At 36.7% G+C, this 26,885-nt stretch overlaps 1 protein-coding gene across 3 annotated transcripts; it reads right to left on the minus strand.

Annotated features, from left to right (window-relative positions):
- Positions 1-175: 175 nt before the first annotated feature.
- Positions 176-26,812, minus strand: PEX1 (peroxisomal biogenesis factor 1). Of its 3 annotated transcripts, none has more exons than XM_027684740.1 (24): positions 26,688-26,812; positions 24,526-24,669; positions 22,570-22,653; positions 22,216-22,330; positions 21,354-22,126; positions 19,796-19,915; positions 17,608-17,731; positions 17,226-17,335; positions 15,877-15,977; positions 14,355-14,487; positions 13,532-13,628; positions 12,254-12,424; positions 10,774-10,826; positions 9,377-9,566; positions 9,016-9,182; positions 7,741-7,875; positions 7,108-7,172; positions 6,146-6,288; positions 5,965-6,068; positions 4,867-5,043; positions 3,136-3,366; positions 1,607-1,807; positions 1,132-1,262; positions 176-462 (listed from the first exon to the last, which is right to left on the minus strand). In XM_027684740.1, the coding sequence occupies exons 1-24, from the start codon at positions 26,805-26,807 to the stop codon at positions 378-380; spliced, it is 3,774 nt and encodes a 1,257-aa protein (XP_027540541.1). In that variant the 5' UTR covers positions 26,808-26,812; the 3' UTR covers positions 176-377. The 3 variants fall into 3 exon arrangements, with proteins under 3 accessions (XP_027540541.1, XP_027540540.1, XP_027540542.1); XM_027684739.1 differs by having other exon boundaries at positions 10,774-10,928; XM_027684741.1 differs by lacking the exon at positions 26,688-26,812 and adding an exon at positions 26,302-26,406 and having other exon boundaries at positions 10,774-10,928.
- Positions 26,813-26,885: the final 73 nt, after the last annotated feature.

Raw genomic sequence — 26,885 nt, forward strand, 5'->3', positions numbered from 1 at the left:
TTTTTTTAAAAAAAACATTTCCACCATTAGATATTACAGTTCATTTGAACTGATTCTATTTTTGTGAGGGAATAAATAGGGACAGGTAATCATTGTTAGGATTTGGCAACTATATTGATAAAACCCAAGATTTAAAAGTTTATGTGATAAACAACAGGACAGAACGTAACCAATGTTCTCTCAAAAAATTTAATATCAATCTGAAGGAAGACAATTTTCTTCAAAATAAAATGTGACATAATCTTACAGCATGTAAATTTAAAAGAAACTTATCTTCAACTGCTGCATTAATAAATCCATATGAATATAAATAATCTGATTTAATCACATTTGTCATTTCCAGTTACAGTTTAGCAATTACAAACAAATACAAGTTACTAAGCTAGAGTAATTTTTTGTCCTGGTCTGAATGTTGAGCCACCTTGTCCTTTCCTCTTCTTGGGATTCTGAAAATTATCATACCTGGAATGAGAAAAAGATATTAGAAAATTCTTCTGACATGCACATGCCTCTTCAGATGCACAATAAAGCAACACAAAACTACAGATGTTTAAATATATTTTTATGGAAATGAAGAGTGCATGTCTTCTCAGACCTGGGGACCTGGAGAACTTTTCACCCACAAATTTAACTCAGAGAGCCCTCTGCCCTGCTTCCTCTTTTTCCCCAGCTTTTTTACTTCAGTCACTTCCAAGTCGAAGGAGACACATTCTCCTTTTCAGTATGTTTATACTTCTACAGATTATTGCCTTTTCCCAAACACGGTAGCTACAGAGACCACCCAGCAATTTGAAAATATGAGGGGCTACTACTAAGTGGGAGCAGGAAGGACCTAGCTCTAAGTCTTAGAGAATCGGTGCCTCTTTGTACCGGTCTAGCTCTTAACATAAAACAATCAGCTGTGATTTCTAGGTCCTACATTAATAAAAAACAATAAAAACCAATTCACTGATGAAATATTTTTCCTTTTTCAGTATCTAATTTAATATTTCGGAAAAAATTGCTGCAAGAAGTTATTCAACTCTGCTGCCATTCCCTACGTTTATTTAAAACTACTTTGTTCTGATGCATAAGGAACGTGAAAAATCAAATCTTAACTGAACTCACAATTACAAAAGAAGTAATACTTACAGTTCAGTAAAATTCTTCCAGTCATCTTGACTAATGGATGGTCTCATACCCTGAAGTGCAGTCATCAGATGGGACTGGGTAATAATTAAAGTGGTCTTGGCAAGCCCTGACTGATTAAGGGTGCTGTCCTCCTTGAAAACAGAACCATGAACAGACAGTGAAGAACGTGAACAGAAACACAGTGCCATCAATATCACTAACTCTGGAACCTCCTCATTACACGTACAGACAAATGTATTATAAACACAGTCACAACCTCCCCCTTGCCCCAAATTAATAACACAGAAATAACTGCTTAGTTACATGAATGTTAACTTCTGCCTTATTTTCCTCAAACTAAGCATCACTTTGCTATTTTTGTTACATTATATTTAATATTATTGCAGGAATTCTTTATTGAAATACCAAGAAGTGTGGGAAAACAATAGGGAACTGTTAAGACTAAGTAATAAAAAAAAAAAAATAAAAGCCATACTCCGTTCTTGCTTCTGTTATTGGCTTTGATAGCACTGACTTCTGTCCTCAGGTGCTCTATTTGCTGCTCCTGGTTGTTCTCCAGAGAGCCTTCTTGAGAAGCTACTCTGAGCATTGAAGGTTGTGAGGATGCTACATCTCTCTGAGTCAGGCTGGTAAAGTCGTAAGTGATGGAGTTTGGTCCGGAGAAACACAAAGAGCTCTAAATTGACCATAAGGAGAAATATATTAACTCATTATGGATCCAAAAGAGCTACTCCATCATTAGGAATTAGTCTACAGTTCAGTACAAGCTTGCCTCTGTGACAAAAGAGTAGTTTCTCTTTGAACTATATACATAGTTTTTTAACAGGAAGATTTAGGTTAATTTGCTCAGGTGTTTGGGCAATGAAAATGAAGTGTTTCATGCTTGGAAAAAATGTAAATATTTTCACAATGGCACATCTCAAAAAGAATAAAGGTCTGCTAAATCCATTGTTTTATTTACTTACAAAAATCTGGTTCTGAAATCTGGGCAAATTTCTATAGTTAGCTTTGGAATTACTTTGGAATTTAAATATTCATCACCTCCATATTCTTTGTGCACTTGGTAAAACATGCACCTTTCAAATTCAATAATTTTAGGAGATCAAAGTCCTTGTAGCCTTGCTGAAGAATTTTCACAGTCAGAGGAAAACTGAAGTCTCTAAAGATACATTAATTGCACACTGTCATCTATAATGTGAGATAGAACGTACCAAAGCACCTTAGCAGTCAGTAGTTAGTTCTCTAATGTCAAGGTAAGTTATTTTTGCCTTTAAGAATCAATGTAAGACAGTTTTGAAAACAAGAACTTTGATAACTACCTGTAATAAAAGTCCTACAACAGATTTTGAAAATGAATGTACCATGGATCACACCCAAACTCTGAAATCATCTGTTCACCATATGGAGCTCAGAGGCAGCATATCCTCTTGTGCTGACCTGTCAGCCAAGCAAGACGAGCTGGGAGTTGATCACTGTGCAGGTGCTGGGCAGCCAACCTGCACATTCCTGCCTGCAAGCTGGTCAGGGAATGCTGCTCTCTGTGCAACATGACACTACCACATCAGGAATTCTGCTTTGTAACAACAGTGATAGAAGCTAAGGTTTAGTTCTGTTCTTGACACAATTCCATGGTCAGATTATTCTATTAACACACATTTCACTAGAAACCAAAAAAAGTTTGTTGATTCTTAAGATTATAACTTAATTCTTGAAAGCTGGATGGTCATTCTTTAATGAATGACTAAGTTGAAAAAAAACAACAAGCAAACCAACCACCAAAAAGTCAAAAACTGTTTTAGTATTAAAGTAGCAGAAAAGTCCACATCATATTTTGTCAGATCACATCCTTCCATCCTGTTCCCCACTGTCGACTACAAGGTATAGACTGAAGACAGTTTGAAGGTCAAAGCAGACATAATTGTATTTATAAAACCCTATCATACTTCAGTTTTTCTGCTTCACAACTAATAATATTTAGAAAATTCAAAATATTGAGTAATTTACCAGTTCTGAAGGAGTTCCATTTCCCATCTCTGATTCATAAGAGCTTCCAAAATAAATACGATACATGTTGGACCTTGGGTCTTCAGGAAGCAAGTCAGACATGTCTAAAGAAACAAGAGATTGCTCTAGCCCTGCTTCTCCATCTATTGCTGAATCATCTGAGCCACTGCTGTGGTTTAGAAAAACCATGGAAGAGAGACTGAAGTCACTATCAGAACTAGATCCAAAATCCTGTAACAAAGAACAGAACATTAGAAGAGTTAATTCCTAAGTGCAATCTGAAATACATGAAAAATTTCATATACAATACATATGAAAGTATTGATAAATATTTTATTCTAGTAATCTGTCTTTCTCTAGGGGTGTATTTCCAAATATTTTGCTAAGAATATCCAATGCTTTTAAGCAGAACTTTCTGTCTTCATACTAGAAAAATAATTTGAGGAGATAATCTTAAATTTATTAGTTTCAACTGTCTCACTCAGCAAGTAACAGCAAGTAACAGCAAGTGTTACTTCTTTTGTAGATCTGTATCACTTCTGTCTCAATCTTTCCCTCCAGGCAATTTAATATCCTGCGTAAAGTGCTCTAGGATATTGAAGTGAGTCTAATTTTACCGTGCCTAATTGCAGTACTCATTTTTAGTCCTTTCCAACACATTTTAAGTGCTGATATGGAAATCATAGTTGTTGCTTTAGACTGGTGTCTGCAAACCTGTTTGATTGTACACCTCTATCAGTAAAAAATTTCTGAGCACACTCCACCAAGTTTATGCATAACTTATATACATGTACTATGAAGTTCTTATATTTTCTGCCTGCACCTCAATGGACTCTCCTGTGCACACTCTGGGGTGTGTGCACACCACTCTGGAGACCTCTGCTTCAGACAACAGATTACTCTTGTGATGGATAATCATGAGGTACCAACTACTTACTGATGCTACAAGTGACGGGAGAGTTAGGGAAGATCCTTCCCAATATTAAGAGATGCAACCTCAGAGTCCCATTCTTTGATAACAGCTGGGGCAAAAAGAACTCAAGAAGTCTCCTTGATTTTGCATCCCTGACCCAACCCTTCCCTTTGGCCCCTGAGTAGTGGAAGCCATGCCTGTCCATTTCCAGCTAGAACCAGAACACAGGCATTAAAAATGTGAAGAGAAGTGGCTGAACAGAGGCTAAAAGAGGAAAGGACCTGTCAGTCTGATAAGGAATACAAGGTGTGATTCTGTACTTTGAGATGGTGCCTGAAAGATGAACCAAAACAGGTCATTTCAGATATCACCACCCTCTTGCCACTTCTCTCCTGACTTCAATCAAACTCAATCTGTTGGAACAACTCCACAAAACCCACCAATTTTTTGCTTCCTCCATCATCCAAAATGTGCCATCTCAAAACCGAATTTGTTAGCTGTTCCTAAGAAACTCTGAGTGGGATCCCTCCTATTGATCTGTCAGTCATTCCTCACAACTGTGATAAACAGATTTGGGCTTACATAAATCTATTTAACATTAAACACCTATCATGAATGAAGGTGTTTAAGAGGTATTCAAACTAATTTGTTACATTACTCTTTATTTTTCTGCAAACATATTAAAATTTTAATCCTCTCTATAAAAGAAAACTAAATCTTATTCAACATAATTTGCTAAAAAACGTGGATAACATGAACCCTTTCAAACATATCAACATAAAAAGTGGAGAGGCTTCTTTTATATCAGTTTTATTTACCTGTGTTAAACTTAAATTTAGGTTAGAATGGATTGCCTCTAATTGGGCATTGTATAATAAAGCTTTTAGGTCAGCCCCTGTGAACTGCTCTGTTTTTGCTGCCAAATCCTGCAAGTCCACATCATTTGCCAAGGACAGGGAATGACTGAGAGCTTTTAAGATTTCATAGCGTGAATTCTGTAAAAGAAGGAAAAAAATGTCAGTAAAGCAACCTGTTATTTTACTTGTCCTGATTGCTAGATGGTACTTTGGCGCTGTCACAAGCAACTTCCTCTCTGAGGGAGAAAGGTGCTTTTTTAAAGAAGATACTACCCTAATACTAGAAAGATACTACCCCTAACCAAATGCAGTATACAAGGAAATTTATTTCTCTAAATATCCAGTTAATATCTGGGATTTTTATACATGAAATACATAAAAATATGAAGGTGAAGTCTGCTACTCATATGTCCTTTTGTAAAGAGAAGGATGACGGAAGTGAAAAATTTCTGTTTACTTGAATGATTTTACTCTAAACCAGAAGTTTAAAACACACAAAAAAATATAAAAAGAGAGAATACCTATGCTCTTAAGGCACAGGATTAACTTCTTCATGTGTGTGTCAGAACGAAATGATGTGGTACTTGTTAAATGTGTGAACTAATCTGAAAATGAACAGCACTAGTTTTTTCTCATAAAATGGGAATCAAATGCACATATTGTGCAGCCTCAAAGGAATGGCTACGGTTCAAGCAAATCGCATATTTACTGGACTCATAATTCAAAGGAAGATGCAGAACATTACAAACACTACGCTGCATCCAATTTCTTTCTGCAGATTAGTTCCTGTTTTAATTTTTAATTTTTTTTTTTTAAATCAGCCATATCCACAGGATATGACTTGATCCTGAAGACTGTGGTAAACAGCCTTTTCTTTCTCCAGTTTTATGTGAACACATTGACACTGAAGTCAGAATTTATACTGTTGTATAATTGGAGTTGGACAATCAATTCAACCTAGTCCAGGTTTGAAACGCCATATATATAGAAAAGGAGAACAAAGACCATTAGTTTGATTTTTTTCCCTTGCCTCTTATGTGAAATCATTTGTTTCCTCACCTGATCAGGAGGTGGACAGTACAGGCACTTGTCCAGTCGACCTGGCCTTAGCAAAGCAGGGTCAATCAAATCTGGGCGACTAGTAGCAGCTAGCACATAAACCCCTTAGGAAAGTGCAGAAAAATGCCATTAACATCTGCTGAACCTTTTCTTAAAAAGAAGCACACAGATGAATTGTTACCTTGTAAGCCTTCCACACCATCTAACTGAGTCAACAGTTGGTTAACCACTCGGTCAGTAACTCCTGTGTTGTCATGACCTCGGCGTGGAGCAATAGAATCAAACTCATCGAAGAAAATGATACAAGGCTTAGCTGCCTGAGCTCTAAAAGGAAAAAAAAAGGTAATACTTACAGTCTGTTTAAGTTTCAGTCACAGGTAAAATTGCTTAGAAATATTAAAGGTAATTGTTTTTGCTTCAGAGAACAGTTATCTTTAATGAAAGAACAGCAAATCTGTTTTCTGTAGAATTTAAGAGGTTCTGACTAACTGGATTGCAGTGTAATCACCACTCATTTTTATGACATACCTTGCACTTGCTTTATCATTTCAGAAGTGCTTAACTGTTATTTTAATATACATGAAAGTTCTAAAATCCAATCGCTCCAGAGATCTTGGCTTATGCACATCTAACAAAAAGACTGCCCACACCATAAATTGCATGAGAAGCAAAGGCTATGTAGGACATGTTTACATTACTGAGCACTGAGAGTCAGTAAGGGCAGACTTGTTAAACAGAAAAACCTACTGGCACTGAGGAACTCAATACCAAGTCTAATATGATCCTATGTATTAAGTGTGCATTACTAGTTGCAGCACACTTGATTGTCTTCTGGAATCATCTGAAAGGAATTCAGCATGTGTTTTCCAAGGCAGTTCCGTGATGTGAACCAGCGTGCTGTAAAATGGAGAGAACTGGGAGTTCAGCTTCAGAAGTGCACTCCTGATCGGAGCCAAACATGCAGTTCTTGAATAATGATGGTCAAGCTGAACCTGCTGAGACACACATCTGGTTCAGAACAACTGATTATTTCAGGTGATTTTGTGATCTGATGCCATGTCTCTCCTCAGACAACAAAATTACTTCTTGGTGCTTCAACCAATAAAATTAACTGATAATATCACAAATCTTTACAAAACGAACCTGTTAAAGATATCTCGAACTGCTTGTTCACTTGCTCCAATGTATTTGCTGAGCAGCTCTGGTCCCTAAAAAATAATCAGAAAAGAACACTCATGACACGTTTCTTAGTTTTAATGTTTAATTAAACATCAGCATAGATTTTGTGTACTAGAGTGAATTTTCTTGTAACCAAGACAGTGGCATCTTTGAACAGAAGAGCCAAGGGGTCTAGATAAGCCAAAAAAAAATTTTGAGTATTCCAACGTATTTTAAAGTAGTCATTTCCATTTTTCTACTATAACAGAACATGTATTACAGTATCACAAGGCATTCTATTTTAAAAATCTGTTTTAAATATATTGCTCAACTTCACTGTTCAGTGGAAACAAAATCCAAGGTCTTTAAAAAATGAAAAACTAAGAAGACCTAATTAGATTTTATAATTCTGCATAATGAGTAAGTAGACAAAAGAACCTCAGTAATAAAACTGTGAAGTTCCAGAAATCAGATAGCGGGATATCCAGAGACATGCAAAATTTTGAATGTGAGTTTCTTACTTTGTTCTTTTGCCATCACAAGCACATAATTTCAGCTACTATTAAGTTATTTCTTTCAGTCAATAAAATTAATCAATTAATCTTAAAATCTTGCTACCTTGATACTGATGAAGTTCATTCCACTCTCTCTTGCAACTACTCCTGCTAACAGTGTTTTTCCTGTTCCAGGCGCTCCATACAGCAAGACTCCTGATCTCTGTCGTATGGGCAAGTTTGCAAATAACTCTGGATACTGGAAAAGAGTTTCAATGTGATATATTCTAAAATACATAATGTACTGTAACATCACTGACTACTGATCACTTTTGTCTAAACAGAATGTGTGTCATTTATTTTTTCCACACTATTATCCCAGCAGCTCATTTGGACTGTTGTTAGTTTACCTGGGGCTGTAGTAGGTTCTGAGGTTTAACAGATACTTAAAATACAAGCAAGTGGGATTTTCTACCAAGACGAAACAGGACAGAATAGGGATGGACTAAAGCTTTATAATGTTCATGCTGCTACTTCTAAATTCCTATTATAACACTGAATTATATTATATAATTAATTCAAATTAATTCAAATATACTGTTCAGTCATTTCTCTGAAGACTGAAATGGATGGCTCATCTCAATGCTCAAGTTTAAAGCAAGGCAGAAAGGCCAAAGTAACCCAAGGGAGATTGATGGATTGGCATTCATCCTAAAGAAAATACTCCTCTAGCAAAAGCACCGGAGAAGACAGTTGGAATTGTTATTTTTAGAGAGCTTAATCACAAACCTTGCAACAGAGAGTGTAGCTATACTCCCATATTCTAGAGTAACACTTGATCTGTAGTAAAGCTCAAGCCATTGCCTTTTGTATTTGGAAAAGGGAAGGAGAAAGAGTTTTTCAGTAGCTGAAGACAGCTGAAGAATGTAAAGCTAGAAAAGTAGCTTAAAATCATGCCTGTCTTCTTTCTCTCAAACAGTGTGTCACATCTTAAAAATCATTCTTTCCCTACTAACATTATGAACAAAATTCAACTAACTAATTTAAAAGAACTTGGTACCTTTGCAGGTAAATAATAATAATGGCCCATCTTCGCGAACGAAGATTTGGGGAAAGGTCTTTTACCTTTCCAGCCTGCGCAATGGATTTTTTAGGTGAGACACAGCCTGCGCTGAACTGAGCCCACCCTTTAATCCTAAGGTTCATCTGCCGGGGCCAAGCAAGCTTGGACAATGGCAGTGAGGTCCTCAGGACGTAGGTTTGTTTAGAGTGTCCTTCTCATAGATGGATGGCCACACAGGGCTAACGACCTCCATCAGGCCAGGAGACCGGGATTTGAACCCGTGGTCGCAGCAGTGAAAGTCCTGCACGCTAACCACTAGGCCACCAGGGGTCTCACCTTTGCAGGTAACATGATGGTATCCGTGAGTATTTGCTTCACATCTTTTAAGCCTCCAATCCTGTCCCAGCCAAGGTCTTTAGGTTTATGAAGGTTGACATTTCTCAGAGATACTGGAGTAAAATCTTTTAGAACTTTCTGAAAATCCACAGTTGATAGGTTCAATTCTGCTTAAAAATGAAAGAAAAAAATTCTGAACAAAAAAAAAGAACACAAAGACTACCAGTAACGAATTCCTCACAATATGCAATAATTAAATACATTTTAAACATAAAAACTGGCTTTTTATTTCTGTACCAATCCACCACTTCTGGATAACAGAAGTGAGACCATGAAAAAAGGTATTTTGTTTTCAACATACCACCATTATCCAATGCATTTTGGTTAGAAACACAGGTATGAATGGCACGATCAACCAGCATAGTAAAATCTCTGGCAACAAAACCTTCTGTTTCCTTTGCAATACATTGGAGGTCAAGATCAGAGAAGTTCTTAGGATCAGAATTCAGTTTCTTCTTTATTATGGAATACAGCATTTCACATCTTTGCTTCTGAAAAACAGAATTGTGCAGCAAGCGTATATTGGGTTAACTATATATATGGAGTTCAGGAATTCAAAGAGTAAATAGCTATAAGTTACTAAAATTTCCTTAAATATTTGCATGTCACCAAACCTTCAAATAACAAACCTGAGCAGGCATGAACACAAATCAATGTTAGTTCTTAAGGTGCATTTCAATAAATTCACCAGTTTTATAACTTTAAGTATTTACCTCACCATGGCTACCTTAAATCCAACAACAATAATGAAACAACCCTCCACCCCTGGATTCTACTGTTTTAAACCCATTTTTTCTGTTTCACAGGAAAAGGAACCTCTTTCATCTTGTCAATATGAGTAGAAAATACATTTGAGATGAAATAACATTGCATTAGATAAAAATACTTGGGATAATTCAATATCTTTCGAAATCTTGACTTTTCCAGTGATGTCTCATCCTTATTTGTGTATTAGTATTAAAAATAATAAAAGCAGACTTGCAGGAGGTGGGAGAAAGCTACACTGCATCTAACATAGAATCCACTCCTCAGTGGCTTTTAATAGCTGGCCTGTGATGGAACCAACAGGAACAACTCATGTTAAATACAAATGAATCATTAGGGGTTCAAAGTATTTGCTTTTTCCTGCAAGAATGTTAATACTGTTTATTCTTCTCTCTATCCATTTTTCTTTTTAAAATGGACTACATTCAAAAGTAGAGGGATACAATTAATATAGAAATCCAAAAACCTTCCAATAAAATTAATATTTAGTTTTAATAACACCTAAAATACACTTTCTAGGGACATACTTATTTCTCTAAGCTGTGAAAAAACATACCTAGGTTTAATTTCATTTATCTACCTGTGGTGACTTAAATGTTTTTACAGAGTTGCTCCTTTAGCATCCCCTTCTATGTAACATGCCTATCTCACCTGTGTTAGATGACTTATTTTACATTGAACTGAAATATCCTCTGAATACACTGAAGGGTGGGGCCAACTGGGAGTTTTGACTGGATTACTTTTTTTTTTTTTAAACTTTATACTGACAGATGTAAGTTCTGAGGTATTTAAGCATCATGAAAGAATTTCTAAGATTTCCAGATTTTTTTTCTCATCTTCGGGTGTAACCTACTATTCTTGCAGCTGCTCCAATATCATATTTAAGGCTGATGGAAAGGCAAAGTACATTTTAACCATTTTATTTGAAATTACCTGATCTGGAGATCGGATACATTTGAAGCACTGGAATATGTGTGTTCCCTGTGCTGAAACCAGGGAAGGATGAAGGGAATGTTCAGACTCACTTGTGGCAATTAATGCAATCAAACTCCCCATGGAAATAACTTCTTTGATTAGATCTTTCAAAACTAAACACAGAAGACATTGCTCCATAAATTACAAAATAACAAAAGATTCTGCATTTCAGAACAGACATTTTTACTGTACTGGAGAGCAGCATTACGGCACACAAGAATTAACAGCTTATAACATATTATTTTTATTCCCATGTTTACAGGTTTTTTTTATAAATAAAAAAAAGAAGATGTACAGTAATTTTCTCTAGGAGAGTACATTCCATTAATAAAAGGACATCAGAAGTGCTCTTGAAAAGCTAATTTTGTTACATCACTGATGATGGCTACCACAGGATATTAAACATGGATTTTTTGTGTGTGCTATTATTCCCTCCATGCAAACAAAAAGTGAAAAATTATAAGAATAAAAACAGATGTTGAGTCTAGAACATAAGCACTCTAAGAAAAAAGTAATACATGAAAGTAAGAGAAATTAAGGGTGCAAAGTAGATCTTCCAGGAATAATCTTTAAAACTCTAAAGCTCTGTTGTATGCATTATACCTTTAAATAAAGTAGTAAGAAACCCAAACAATTCTGCATGTAACCTAAGAACACATTTTAAAAAAAGAAATTATAGTAAAATTTTCTGAACTTCAAAAGTAATTTAGTAAAAATTACACTAACTTCCTCAAAGTGAGCTAAGAAATGGGAGATATTTTTGCTATGGTTTTATTAATCTTGATCATTTAAATTTAATTTGCAATTTAACCCTGCCTAGATTTTTGGGAATAAAAAGGAACTGTATAATATAGGATATCAAACTACAATTGATTGTCTAATTTTTAACATCTGTGGATTGTTACATTGTAAAACAAATTAGAAGTTCTAAAAAGTATACCAAGTACAACGATAAAGAAGTTGGTACTCATCTAAAAGAAGTTGGTTATAAACATCAGTAAGAATCAAATTTATGTATTGCTGTAATTATAAATAATTATGGGAAACACACAATCAAATTATCAATAGTTGTCAGTTAAAGACTCATCTGCAGTTTGTAATCAACTGCAATGTATTTGAGTGCATGAACAACTAAAAAAAAAAAAAGAGAAGCCTTTACCACTGGCAGTGGTACTGACAACAGACATCACCATCAGCAGTAGTGGTGGAACCACCACTGGCAAGCACTACTCCAAGTTCCAGAGCGGACTATTTTGATTCAGCTAGTGGTCCACAAATGGCCTACATACCAAAATTTGTGCATCTCCGCCTGAATATCACATGGTCCAGAGGCAATAATGATACAGACAGAATTGTTCAGGTAGGAGAGGACAAATCAAGTGCAAGAAATTCTAAATTACGTTATATTTGTATCCAGACACAGGTAGCACAGTATTACCATAAGCAAGTCTATTGCTTTGAACGGTTTCAGGGCTGTTCTCATGTTCCGGTGTAGAAGGTACTCCAACAATGTGATCAAGATCATCCATCAAAAGAATGGATGGTTGTCTCCATGCTGCCTCTAAAAAAGCTTCTTCCACGTTTTTCCTTATGTTTACTAATCTTTTTCCTAAAACAAAATACTATTATAATGACAGAACGTATCAGGAAAAAAAAATCAGACTGACTGTATCTTGCTCACATAATACCACAATGTTTTGATTTGTCTAGCTTAACTTTACACCCATAAATCCAGGTACCAAGATTAAACCAGACAACAATCAGTAAAGAAAGGAGTCTACATCTTCTATAAAAAAGTACTAGAAGGATACACGTCCTAAAATGCGATTAATCATCTTTCAATAACTGCTATAGAAACCTACAGGTTTAATTTCCAGACAGTTAAAACCAGAGCAGTATCAGCAGCATTTCTAAAATAGCAGCATCAGTAGCTATTCTAAAACAGCTACTAAAGAGTCCTGCAATTGGAAGAATTTTCCAGAGCAAAGGACCAAGCTCTTCATCAATCCTTCCCTTTTTCTCTGAAGCAAGAAGCTTAGTAGGATCTTAAGCAAAAAGAGTACATCCATGCAACATAAGGGCTCCGTAAGAAAACAGTTAAGTATCTTCTGCTCTATAACAGCAAGACTATTTAGAAAACCCAGCAAATGAAAGAGCAAAAAAAAAATCCTTTTTTTTCCTGTTCCATCTCTGCGCAAAATACTCATTTTGAAGTCACAAAATGTAAGGATTCATCTCATCATCATCATCTATAATTACGAGCGCTAGATGACTATTGCCAAATATACTACTAGGTTAGTAAACATGCCATCATAATGAGGTTTCAGTTGGTCTTTTGATCCTTCTTTGGTGCCTGTATTATCCTTTCACCGAGCAATACAGGTATCCTTTAACACTTGCTTCACCTGGCACAGCTGAAAAAACACACAGTTCAACTTGCAGCTTCTTCCTATTTTGTAACAATTAGAAATAAGCATGGCAAGCATAGTTTGAATATGGTGGTAGTATGTGGAACAGAAACTGATAAAAGTGTGACATAAGCTTACAGCGGCTGTATTTTCATGAGACTGTTGAAGACAATAATTGTGAGGCATCAAACATCCTTGCAAAAGCAGCAATAATACTAGAATAATTATTAAGACTAAATAGAGTAACTTCATAACTGTGCCTCTTTATCCTACAGCAAACATTTGAGATTTAAAAAAAATCATCATACCTCTTAAAGCTTTACAATCAATTACTTCTACATGAGCATCCAGTCTATCGAAAGCTTCTCTGCAGATGGCCTTTGCTAACATTGACTTTCCACTTCCCTACAAAAGTAAATGTGAGCTGCTGTAAATTGACACAACCACTCCCTTCTTTTTCTGTGGTTTTGTCACAGTATACACCAATACACAAGCTTGAAAAGCTGTACAAATGCTGGGTTTATTCCTCACTAAAAGTATATATGGTATTCTGTCTTTGTATCACTTGGCAGAGACCAAAGCCCTAGAGTGAAACAAGTATAAACAAATTCAGAGTGGATACATCATACATATAGTGTTCTGATTCCACTGAGTTCAGTCCTAAGACATGCGCTAGTTTCAGTGGAATATAGTATTAAATAGATCACTGTAAGAAGCAACAGGAAAAGAATACTATCAACTCCATTGCCATTTTATGTTAGAACACAGGAGAAAATATTTTATCTTATTTTCATTCAATATTTCAGAGATGAGAGGTGTTCATCAAACTATAAACACAAAGTAGATTAATTCCCTATGGGAACAAACTGAAAGTGCATTGGTAGCAGTCTTTAAAACTTACATTTTTTATATAAATACACATGAAATATGAATATATGCTGAAGAAGTGTGCATATAATCCATATACATATCTACAAGATGATGTTTTGCTGAATTACCTCTGTTCAGTTAACTGCTGTTTTTTCAGCTTTGGAATTTGTGTGGTAACGAAGAAAACTAATGAAAATGATTTTGTAACTATGGAAAAACAATCTGGAAGGGTTTGGAAAGTGGAAGTAGCAAAGTATGTACCTTTCCTCCTGTGAGAAGCACCCCTCCACTTCGCAGTCCCACAGCAATAGTAGCCAGCTTTTGAGACAAAGGACGCCCCAGAAGACTGTGGCTTATGTGTTCAAACAAAGATGTTCCTAATTTGTCCACTCCTCTGAAAGGTAAAGGAAACATTAAATGGCCTAGGGTAGCATCCGTACACACAGAAGCAGCAACAGCCTGCACTACGGGAAAGTTACAATGCTGACAGATTGTGATGTACTTCACCCCTTCAACAAAAAGATGAAGACAACTCAATCTGAAGAGACAGCACTTCTATTCTGCAGTGGTGACACAAGGGACACAGACAGACATTGCAGAACACGCCCACAAAGGAAGGGCTATCTATTATTGTACACCACACTAGCATAAGGTAGGTCTCAGAAGTTAAAAATTAACCATCTTTTGGGGCTTCATCTACTTGAGTGTCTGAGTAACAACCTACTAAGGAATGTAACGAACTGGTAAAACACAGAGCATGGCTGGGTCAGAAAACTCAGCCTTTTCAGAAATGAAACAACCCATAGTTCATTTGAAGACATCCTTATCCTTCACTCATCCTCAATCTTTGTGACTTTCAACATAATAGTGCTCCTGTCAGGTCCACAAACAGCAAAGCTACCAGTTTTGTATTTCAACTTTAAACAGGAAGTGTTGTTCCGTGAGAAACGGAATGAACAAATGAATCCTAGTTTCTAACATTCCTACCCTACCACATCCCATCACTACCAGACTGCCACCGTATCAGTTCCCCTTTTCTCTTCAATAATGGTATGCTGAGTTGCTTTTCACAATCTCAGTAATATCCTCAGTCGCCCTTCGCAACACTGACAGCATACTATCACAACACTCCGAGCCTCTCAAGTCTCCTCTGCCCCATCCCTACTTCTAGTTGGCTACACAGTGCCACTGTTTTCCCTTGTACTAAGGACCACAGCACTCTGCATTTCTCTCCTCAGCTGACAATTCTGGTAAAACTTTTAGGAACCACAATTCTTTCAGACCCATACTATTAAATACAGTTAAACAAGTAAACAGGTTGAACTTATTGTGGGAAGAGGATTGACTGACAGACTGCAACTTGTCATCTATTTTGCTTTACTGGGAAACCTCAGAAGACGTAGAAGTCTTTTTATACTGCTTAGAACAACAGCAGAAGCTGCTGAACTATCAGTATTTCTTCTAAAACTCTCCAGTTCTGAGTTCCAGTTCTGATGTGGTCTCAGTTCTGAGACCTTCCATTCTATTGACAGAGATGCCAAAATTTTCAGTGTGACTGCCTTTAGTCACATGAAGTTTTCTATTCACTGCAGTAAGACCATTCAAGGACAAAATTAACCATCTACATGGACTACAATAAGGTCTGAACCTGATCTACCAAAAGATGCAGAGTTTTGTTTAAATCCGGCTTAGTTTTCAAAAACTCTGAATTTCCATCAATAGTATTTTTTTCTAATTCTCATTCCCATTCCCTCCCATGTTTTTTTCTATGAAAATATCTCACCCTAAACTGTTTAGTTTGTGGTATGGAAGGTTCTTGTCTGTATCACGCATAGGTGGCTGGCTGTCACCATCAGCTTTTCTAGTTACAGGATGTAAAAGAACCTAAAAGGAAAGAGTTAGGACTTTAGATTAAATATAACTATAGAAGAAGGACATAGAAGTGACTAGCCATTTTTGGAATTGTGTAAAGAAAATGTTGCATATATGCTTTGCTGAAGCTTATTGCGCTTGAAAGATGCATGCAATGGTGAAATGGAATAGATACAAATATTTCCAAAATACAATCCAGTGTTGACAGTGATGTAATAACCTATGATGAGATGTTGAGCCAATTGCTGTTTGTACCAGACTTTGCAGCCCACCATCTCTTTTCCTACCTGTAACTTGCTCCTTCTCCTGTGCCCTCACCTGTTGTGCTGGCAGGAGTACTCGTGAGGCAGAACAGTGAAACAGATCAGGAATCTGATCTGGGTGACAAGTAATTTGACAAAACACCTGGCATGAATTTTTCAGTCTTGTTCACCAGGGAGTTAGTATGGAAAGCTGGGCAGGCACACAGGGTTAACAGAGGTTCACAGACAAGAACAGGCTGGTAGGAGATGCTGACACTGCTAGTAAGAAATGCATTTTGCCCTTTCATCTTAGTACCACTCACTAGAACAATTTGTAGAAGCCTTATTGTACTTTACTACTAGTAAAAATAAAGCTCTAGTTTTACTTTTTCTTTTTTTTTAACAGAAATCCTAAATTTTGCAGAAAAATTCTATTCCAAACAGCCAAAAAGACACCATAATTCTCCACTAAAATTTCACTTTATGAGTTTAAAGACGAAAATTGTTATCCCAGTCCTATAACCACAATCCTGGAGTAATGGGCACTGGTTCAAGCAGGATTATTAATGGATTATTCTCCCAAGAAAGGAAACATGGAAGAAACAAAAGGCACAGAAACTGTATCAGAGAGAAGGCAGGGTGAGAGTGGTAGGTTTGAATGGGGAATATGTCTCATGTTTGGCAGAACAATATACTGTTCCTGCCAGTTACACGGTGAAGTGGTTTAGTTTAGCAAGGGAAAAAACAACTAAGTATAAAGATGTTCAAACTTGGACAATACTGACTTTCCCGTGTTCTAACTGATTTTTCTGACATTTTGATATAGACTATGAAACTCAGTGACAAGCATTGCATGCCTGGAATCTCAAGCTACAAAATAACAAAGATATAATTATATGAACAGACTAACATTATTTATTTTAAAAGGGAAACCAAAATACATAATATACAAAATGCAATATATTCGACACAAGTATAACAATTTAAATTACTTGATACCTGACTATGTGATATTTACTTGTATATTAGTCTTTTGCAGCAAACTGGGACTCAGTATAAAAATATTCTCAGACTTATTCTCTTCAGTGTGCACAGGATGCACTACACTAAGGACAAACTCCTCCATTCCTGTAAAAAGCCAAGGAACAACTATTAAAATTCCAAATAAATTCAGTCTTCATTCCTGACAAGGTAAACCAGATTAGAGTATTATTATGATAGAATCCGAAAGAATAAAAAACATTAATCATTATTAAAGCATACTTCAAGCTTACACTTTCCATGTAAAGAGGTATCAGTTATGTTAAATGGTGTATACAGAAATTAAACGGTATATTGGCTAACTAAATTCCATAGTGGACAGTCAAGACAGCTACAGCATAAGACAGTATTATCCTTACCTTCTTTAAAAGATAGATGTATACAGTCTCTGCTTGTCATCATCCATGGGTGATCATCAGTACTTGAATCCTGCAGCCAAGAACTGAAAGCACATTTAACATCATCTTCATGTATATCTTTATGCTAAATAGGAAAAAGGAAAGATGTAAATAAAACAAAACTAGGTGTAAGCAAAAATCTTTTCCTCCTATGCACAAGGCATTTGTTTCTTTTATGGCAGTAGACAGACAGAAGAAGATATAGAAGTTTTAGTAATTTAGAAAAGAGCATTTTGCCAACAAGCACCATTTCTACCACCTGCTCTATGGAAAGCACCTGTCTAGCCCTTGCTACAGTCACAGTTGAATCTCTAAAGATTTTATCTTTGGAACACTGACGTGAGGGCAAGGAAAAGCTTTTATTTTTGTTTTACTCATCTGTCTTGCCAGACCCAAGGGCACTGCTCAGCTCCTGGGTTTGAAGGTATGCACCAATATTGACCTGAGACTTATTTTAGGTGCTTGTTAGACCCCTCCCTTCCCTGTATACCCTTTTCCCATATAAGGAACCCTGGGCTCATACAACTCAGGGGCATCACCAACAAACTTCAACAAGCAGGCAAAATGACTTATCCCAGATCATCTAGATAAATGGAACAGGAGAAGAGATCGCGTATCTCTTGGCTAAGCTCCTAATCAGAGAAGCAAAACTCCTATCTAGAAAAGGAGGAATCAACAAAGATCTTGGAAGCAGTGTTCAGAAAGGAAAACTAAAGCTACTGTCATAATTGTTTCTGCATTTGTCTGTTTTTTTTCAAGAACTAAAAAAAATTCAACTGAATTAGAAAGGAAAGACAGAAATCTGTATTCAAAACATACAAAAGCACACATAACTACTTTTTCTTTACAATTTTAGCGGATTACTGCCGGAATATCACAGAATCTTCTGAGTTGAAACGGACTCACAAAGATCATCAAGTCCATCTAATACTTCTTTGATCTCCAACAAGAAAAAATATGCAGTTCAACCATTTTTCTGTAGGTAAGAAACCAAATTAAAATACTAGGGATAAAGAACAAACCTGCATAAGTCTTGTTATGATGGCAAGTGCTGTACTTAAAGCATGGGAAATAATCAGGCCAGTGTTACATAGTAAAAAGCATACAGTACTTTACAGAGAAATACATCCTTCCAGAGCTACATCTTATGGACTATGAGAACTGGTACTAAGTGTGTTCTTATTGTCACAGATGCTCACTCAGAATGTGTCCCACTTACAGGAAAACCAGAGGGATTCAATGATATAACTCTAGAAGATTAAATCTTTAGCATGAGGAAAAGAAAAATTAAAAGAAAGTCAAAAACTAAACAGCACATAAAAATTATGATAATTTCACTGCAACTGTCTTTCTTAGGAAATCCATTGGGCATTGCAATGTCTGGAAAATATAAGGATGTCTTCTCCCAGAAGACTTAAACTGGATATTTACTCTTTAACTGTATGATTATTTTTTGTGTTTGTTTTCATAGGTTTAAATGTATACATTTCAAATTTGCTAGGTTTGAACCCATATTAATGTACTTCAAATGAGGGTCTGATGCAAAATTATTATTGGTTATTGTTGCTATTTTGACAGTGTTTATGTTTGAGACCTAATTTAACAGAAAATTTATCTTTCCCCTACCAATGCCATTTCTCATTCATGTCAACATGCTTTTTAATATGAAAGACACCAGAAATTGTCACAATTTGAGAAAATGGAAGACCCTATGATTTAAAATGTGCTATACAGCATTCCTCTAACGGCTTCAGGAAACAAAAAGTCAAAATTTAGAAGTCCTGTTTCCTCTACCCTCTGTGACCTCTACCAGTTCCTTTAAATAGAAAATCTTTACAATTAGCATGCTAAACTAAACTATTTGAAATATCTACCAAGTCTAAACCAAAATTATAAAAAAACCTAGATAAGCCCTGTTTAAGTAGATCATAGCAACCTATTAACTTTAACATACACAGTCAAAAGAAAAAGCCAGGAATTATACAAAAAAAGAAATTCCTTTGGAGTTATGTCATACACAACAGACAACTTCCAAACCATCATCTAACAAACTAAAACAAATAAACATAACCCCCCCTCAACTTGACCAGAGTAACATTACCAGTTTTCCAATACATGAACAAGTACGTGACCAAGAATATCAACTTACTAAGTTCTGTTTGGGTTGCAGCATAAGAGACACAGGAATTTTAGGAATAGATTCAACTGATTGAATTCGGACTGCTGAGTGTATTTCAATACTTAGTTTTTTTCTCAGACCATCTGGAATCTGAAATATTTTAAATAAAAGCAAGTATTAGAAAGTAAAACAGTTATAACATTGCATATATCATACAAAGAATTTCTTCATCACTAATAAAACCTCTACATTTGATCATTGATCTGTTTGTAATCTGCAAGAGAATTAATAAGGAAACCATAAAATTGATGGTGGTATCAGACTCTCATTCTTTTATGCACACTTCTAATTACCTTTTATCCTATTTGTTAAAGTGCTCACTACAGCTGATCTTCTTCTAACTTCTTTAAATAAAACCCAAAAGCTTGAAAAAAAAGATTTAGGAGGAATTCTTAGAATGTTGTAAGAATGCTTTTAGTATTGGAGAAAAATAGCAATGCTATTTTCATTTGCTGATTAAAATTAATTTTACATGGGCAGGTAAATATACATAGGCCATTACAGAGACCAGAACTAAGCACGGCTGCAGCACAGAGAAAGAAAATCCAGTCTCCCTAAATTCTACTAGTCAGTTTACCCTTTTAAAAATAAAACTCCTTTTCAATCATTCTGTGTTCTTTTAAACTTATATCCAAATTGAAAACATTTCATAAATATTTATTAAGTCTGAGAGACTTTATGATTGGTGGCATTTGGAAAATTGTTATGTCTCTCAGAAGATTTCATAGCAAAGACCACTGCAGGCTCTTGCTCTCATTCTTAACAGAGCAATAAGTGAATGGTGAGAAGCGTATTATGTCAAAATAGTCAAATGGTGATTTGGAGCACATCTTATTTATTTTTGATAATCCCACGTGCTTTCAGGAAAGAAAGAACATAATCAGGCAGTAGTTCTGTCAGAACAACATGAAATATCAGCATCTCCACACCAGGACTTGTGCCACCTTGCCAAATGGCATATAAAAACTAAAACAGTGTAAATTATATAAAAACCAGTTATTTGATATTAATTTTTAAGATGTATTTTAAAGAGCATATAAAAAGACTCACAAACGTCATGTAGCACCTAGGATACGTGATCCCGTTACTTTACAGTTTGATGACCCCTAGAGTGCAAGGCACATTTCAAAAGTGTTAAGTGATGGTAAGAGCCTCATTTTGCAGTACTGAATGTATGTAAGTAGATACTTTCACTTTCTCATGAATACAATAGCTACCTACAGATTTTGGAACAAGCATGCATTCCCTCCAGAAACACTGAAGCACTTTCCTCACTTGGTGAAAAAATGCTGAGGGTGCAGAAACCCAGAGTACATTGTACATCTTGGAGTATGATGGTAAGTAATGTAGTCCAGAATGACTGCAAAGCACAGCTCTAGTAAACAGTACTTGATTCTAGCATACTCTACTTCAGAGCTTAACACAAAGTCTATATCCCAAAACTGCACATTAAGTAGCCAGTTCCACAATTATCCAAAAGAAAATACTATCAAATAAAAGGTCCAAAAGATAGTGTACTCAAACTGACCCAAACTCTTCCAACATGTAGGGCTTCCCCATTGTGGTCATACTCTATGACACTCTTTAGGTCTTCAAATCCATTCCAAACGATTTGAACAACAGATCCCTCACTGGACGCTTGACTGCTATTAGAATCAGAATGACTTTTGTCTTGCGTACTAGTCAAAGGCTTTTGCTTTTCAAGTGGCAGATTTTGCTTTGCTTCTTGGTGACGCTGTCTCGGGGAAAGCAGCTCATTAATCTTCCCATAAGATACTACCGGATTTGGATCCAAATCAATAAATTCTAAATTCCAAGGAAAAACATGAATAGCATTGCATTTCAGAAATGCATGAGTGGCAGATGCATTCTGTACGCTGGGAGGCTGGGACTGACATACTCTAAAAATGGAATCCATGTGAATTAAGTTCAGCAGCTTGTCTTTGAAGGTGCTCGTTTCATCTTTATCACACAAAGTCTTTTGTTTCTGCAAAGACGTATGAGAGAAAATGTTCCCTATGAAATTCCATATATTTGGGAGAACATTTGAGCCAAACGCCATGTTTGCATCAGCCTTACTCTGTTCAAGGATTCCAGGCTTTAAGTAAGGTTGTTTGGCAAAAGGATCCTTTACTGTTTCTTCTTGCTCCATGTTATTTTTCACAAAATTTCTGAGTAAGATGTCACTTTCTGTGGAAGGTGTGCTGGTGACATTCTCCTCTGGTCCATGCGTTTTGGGACATACCAGAAGCTCCGTGCACGGTTCCAATCTCCCATATGGGGCTGCTGGCATAAGTGTACCTAAGTATGAACAAAACATGCCAATGAATGCATCCACTCCAGCAAAACACCTTCCTGGAGATGCCACAAGAGCCTTCAGGTCTGCTTACCGATTCTGATGTAAACATGAGTGTGCTGTTCAATCCATACGGGAAAGATAGCTCTTGGAAATACTACTCGAATCTGGTCCAGAAGATGTTTTTCAAGAGAGGAAGCGTGCAGCTCCTGAGAAAATGTGATATCATTAAAAATGAAATACTGCATACATTTTTAGCATTTGTTTGAAGATAAAAACACTATATCTCTTTCTAATAAACCACTTGAAATATAAAATACAACTAAACCCCACATTTAGTATTTCCTTAGGGGCTGAAAAGAATGGGGCATTGTGCAAAAAACTGCTTGTGTCAGAACCTCTGTCATCTGTAAGACAAAGACATGAACACTAGAAAGGGTTTTATTACCAGAATTTCCCAATCATCTGCTGTGAGTGGTTCCACTTCTACTTGCTGACAGGAGGAGACATGGGAACAGGGTTCAAGAAATACCTGACAAAAGTAACACCAAAATATTTAACTTCTTATTTTTAGGCATATAAAAGCTCCATCTTTTATTTCAAGTAGAAAATTGACATCTCCTTCATTATATGTTTTCAGTACTTGGAACATACATCATCTTAATGACATCAGGTAATTCATAAACAGATTAATGCTCAATGGATTGGAAAAAGATTGCATTGGGCACACTTGGGGACTTCAACAAACCATGAATGGAATGAATGTGAAAAGCATCAAGAGCTTGATCAGGCGATAACAAACAATCAATTTTTAATACACCTTGATCACATAATCATCTTTCCATTTTTTATTCTTTATTTTTAAATGTACAGGACTTTAGAAAGCTGAAAAATTCATTGAGTTGTGCACAAATTTAGACAAGGAAACACCAGCTGAAAAATGAGGAAAAAGTACAATACAAAACAAGCCCAGGTCCTTTATGAATGGTTTCATAGGATGCAGCCTCACCTCCACAGAACAGTTTTAATGTCCGGTGTATCAGGAACAATGATAAAAGCTATTGTGGCTTAGGTTTTTCAGAATGCATTACACATGTATTTCAAAAGTCATTTTTTACCAAAGGTTTCATTTGACAAAAAATAATAATTTTCAAACAACATCATGTCATGACTTTTTAAACAAACTTCATTATTTTTTTCTTGAGATAAAACTAGTTACCTGCACTGTGAGAGAGAGAATTATATCAGGTCACCTTTTATAAAAGTACCAATCGATTTTAAATTCCTCTAGGCCCTCGGTTTGAAGTAAAAATTGAGAGGAATCTTTTCCCCAACATGGCAAATAGAAGATCTTATTGTTATGAAACACAGCAAACATGCAATTCCTGAATCCAAAATAATGGCAAATCCACCTAATTATTCACGTATTCATTCAATTGTAGAGATGATTATTTCCAGGCAACAGCTCAGTGAGGTTTTCTTGCATTTCCTTTGTCAGTTGTTTTCCTGTTGAAGGCTATTAATTGTTAGAACTGAAATGGGTAGATACCTTGCTGCTGAACTATTAAATTAGAAATTTCTGCAAAGAGACACATAATTTCTTGAGAAAATATGTTAAAACAGTAAAAAAGGTAAGATAATACACTGCTCTGATTCACATTCTTTGATGCCTTCCACTATGCTGAATAAAATTTTGCATATGAGACAACAGGCATATATGAATATACTACACAATAACACTGTGTAGAGCAATACCTTTCTATTCTTGTTTGTTTAAATCTCCACCTATTAATACAAAAACACCCCTTGGATTTAGAGGTTTTAGTAGTCCCACGTCATAAAACTCTGCCTGCCTCTTGGGCATCTCTTCAACTTCTGTCCAATGACAGAGTAATTTACAAGAGGTTTAACAGAGTGTCCAAGAGTAAGAGATGAATTTAAATAAATGTTCAAAGAAAGAGGGTACATGGGGACATATGGTGAAGAGGCAGAAAAAGGGATGAAAATTTAAACCCTAAATAAGTTAAACAAGAAGAAATATGCAATAAGTCAATAGTTACTTTAAAACAACAGGAACTCCTAGCAAAACATTCCCATTACCAAATTGTTCAATTGCCTACAAGTGTATTTTCCTAAAATTAATGGTACTGAGAATAGCTGCTCCATCCCTGCCAAGACCTACCTACAAGCATTATTTAGGCAATAGTTAATGATTTTATGAGAAAATCTTGTCATGTTTGAAATATTTTAGGATAGTTAATGTTTCTCATGAGCAGATATAAATGCAGTAATTGTCTAAATACATCAAACAAGAAGATCATAGCTAACTCATAAAGTATTGCCTTTCAGGTATCCTGCAATATATTCTTTATTTAAATAAGAACAAAAAAAATGCATTTCAAACCTGTTCTCCATCTGTGATGCCAAGTTTCTCTGCTAACTGTCTGTTAATCTCTGCAATGTTTTCACCTTGGTGACCTCGATGCCTGATTTCCATCCAGCTCAAAAATATTGGCTGATGACCACAGGATACTTTCACAGCTTGGCCCTATGAGTTCCAAAGAAATAAAATAAATTAACATAAACCAAGCTAAATAAGATGGCTATTAGACAACCTAAACTGTATTTAATTAGAGAGATCAAAGGAATTAAAAACAAACATTTTCTGGATTTTCCATTTTATTTGCACAACTCTTAACACAGAAGCGCATGTTGGTTTCAACTCTTAAAACAGCTTTTTATTTTTATGGACTATTCTAAAGTAGAAAAGTAATTCTTCCTTCTGCATTATATGGTATTAAAAAATATCTTACAGAAAAGTATAACTACACAATTGCATTTCCAAAATGAGGGGAAAAATATGCCTAAATTTCATAGGAATTATAACATTTGCATGGTCTCCAAGAGTGCTTTCATGACACATTTAAAATAAGTCACAAATCATATTAACTCAGACCAAAATGATCTTATCAATCTGTTTTAGAACCATTCAGGTATTTTGATTCCAAACTGAAGAATCTCAATATGTTCAGTTAGTTTCCATATAGAGAGACTGTATCTTACATTGTATCATTCAACTGGTATTTTCTGTAATTTTTTCAAAAATTATTATTTTTGTGAAAATTTAGTGACCAAGAGACAATGTACACTGTGAATATATCACAGATTTACTTGTTAACGTAGTGATATTTTCTGTTCTGTTCTCAACTGTATTCTAATAATTTCCAATATTATTTGACTTTTTTTGTAAACTCTGAAAATATTTTCAGAGAAGATACACAATGGTTCCAAGACTCTTTTACCAAAGGTAATATTTAATTCCCTGTATTCACAGATGAAGCTTCTCCCGAGTGTCTAATCTTTACACAACACTGAGTTTTATACACCATTTTGTCACTCACTTATCCAATACCTTCTGCAATGAGATTTAGCTTTTGATTACAGTTGAGTCTATTGTTTACTCAGTGCAATCTATTAACATAACTATTTACTCCCTTTTTAACAGTTTTATTAATGAGGTGTTTTTAATATGCAACCTCTATCAAGTTTTCAGAGATCATATCTTTTCATTTTACAGCTCAGGTTAAGTAAAAGCAGGAGCCCACCATAACCACCGATGTACAGAATGACCCTACAAGACCTCAAAGCAATTGCACTCCTCCCTTCTCCTATATCTTGCCAGCAAATCCGTAAAACATTCAGAAACTGTAGCTGAAATGAAGCTCACATTTATACTGCGTTTCTCGCAACTCTACCAACCTCCTTCTACCACCCCAAAGACGAAAGAGCAGGCAGGTTTTTACACGTCTGGATTGTCTTGCTGTTGTGAAATGCCCTTTTCGGCCTTGGGAAATCCGGAGGTTACCCTGCCGGGGGAGGGAGCCTGGGGCTGTGCCAGGGCTCCTGACCTCTGCTCCCGTCTCTTCCTCCTCACCCGGCTCATTCCTGCCATTTTCCACCCTGTTCTGCTGGCAGACCCGTAGTTCTGTGTTCATGGCACAAGGGACAAAACCAGGCTCTGCTCCCGTTTCCACGTGTGTAATGTTATTTACGAGCTAAGGTGCGCTCCCTGCAGCGGACCCGCGTCCTCAGCTCTGCGTGACGGGAACCCCCTTCTACAGCGACACAGTTAATTTATGTACACTAACAACGAGGATTCTGCATGGACGGACCACTTCACCTCCCACCTCGATGATAAATTCACACCTTATTAATGCACGGCTAATGTTGGCGAGTTACTGTGAGAGCTAATATGAAACAGTACTGAGAGAGACGCAGATGCTCACGGTGTCAGACCACATTGGGGGACATAAATTCCAATCTTTCCCGCGTTTTATTAGGAATGAATGACAACGCTGGACTGCGCAAGGGGCGAGAGAAAGGGGGTTCCTCGGTGCCTCCTGTGAGGGGTCCCCGGCCGCGGGGAGGGGAGGAGGGCGCTGCGTCGCCATGGCAGCGGGATGCGGGGGGAGGATGGAGTGCGGGGCGGATGTTGCGCTCCCGTAATCCTCGCCGCCCACTTGGGGCGTCCCTCCGCCCGGGCCCCGAGCGGCGCCGCCCCGGTACCTGCTGCAGGCGGAGGAGCGCGGCCAGCGCAGGCGACAGGTGCAGGAAGCAGTCGCGGGTCCCGCTCAGCACGACGGTGGCGGCGGCGGCGGCTCCGCCAGGGTCGCCACAGCCCCACATGGTCGCGGCCCCTCGGCCCTGCGCGCCCGCTGTGCCCGGGCACGGGCCCACCCACCGGGGCGGGGCCCCCCGCCACCC

The sequence above is a fragment of the Neopelma chrysocephalum genome, unplaced genomic scaffold (genome assembly GCF_003984885.1).
Source record: "Neopelma chrysocephalum unplaced genomic scaffold, ASM398488v2 Primary Assembly neopelma1_67, whole genome shotgun sequence".
Lineage (NCBI taxonomy): Eukaryota > Metazoa > Chordata > Aves > Passeriformes > Pipridae > Neopelma > Neopelma chrysocephalum.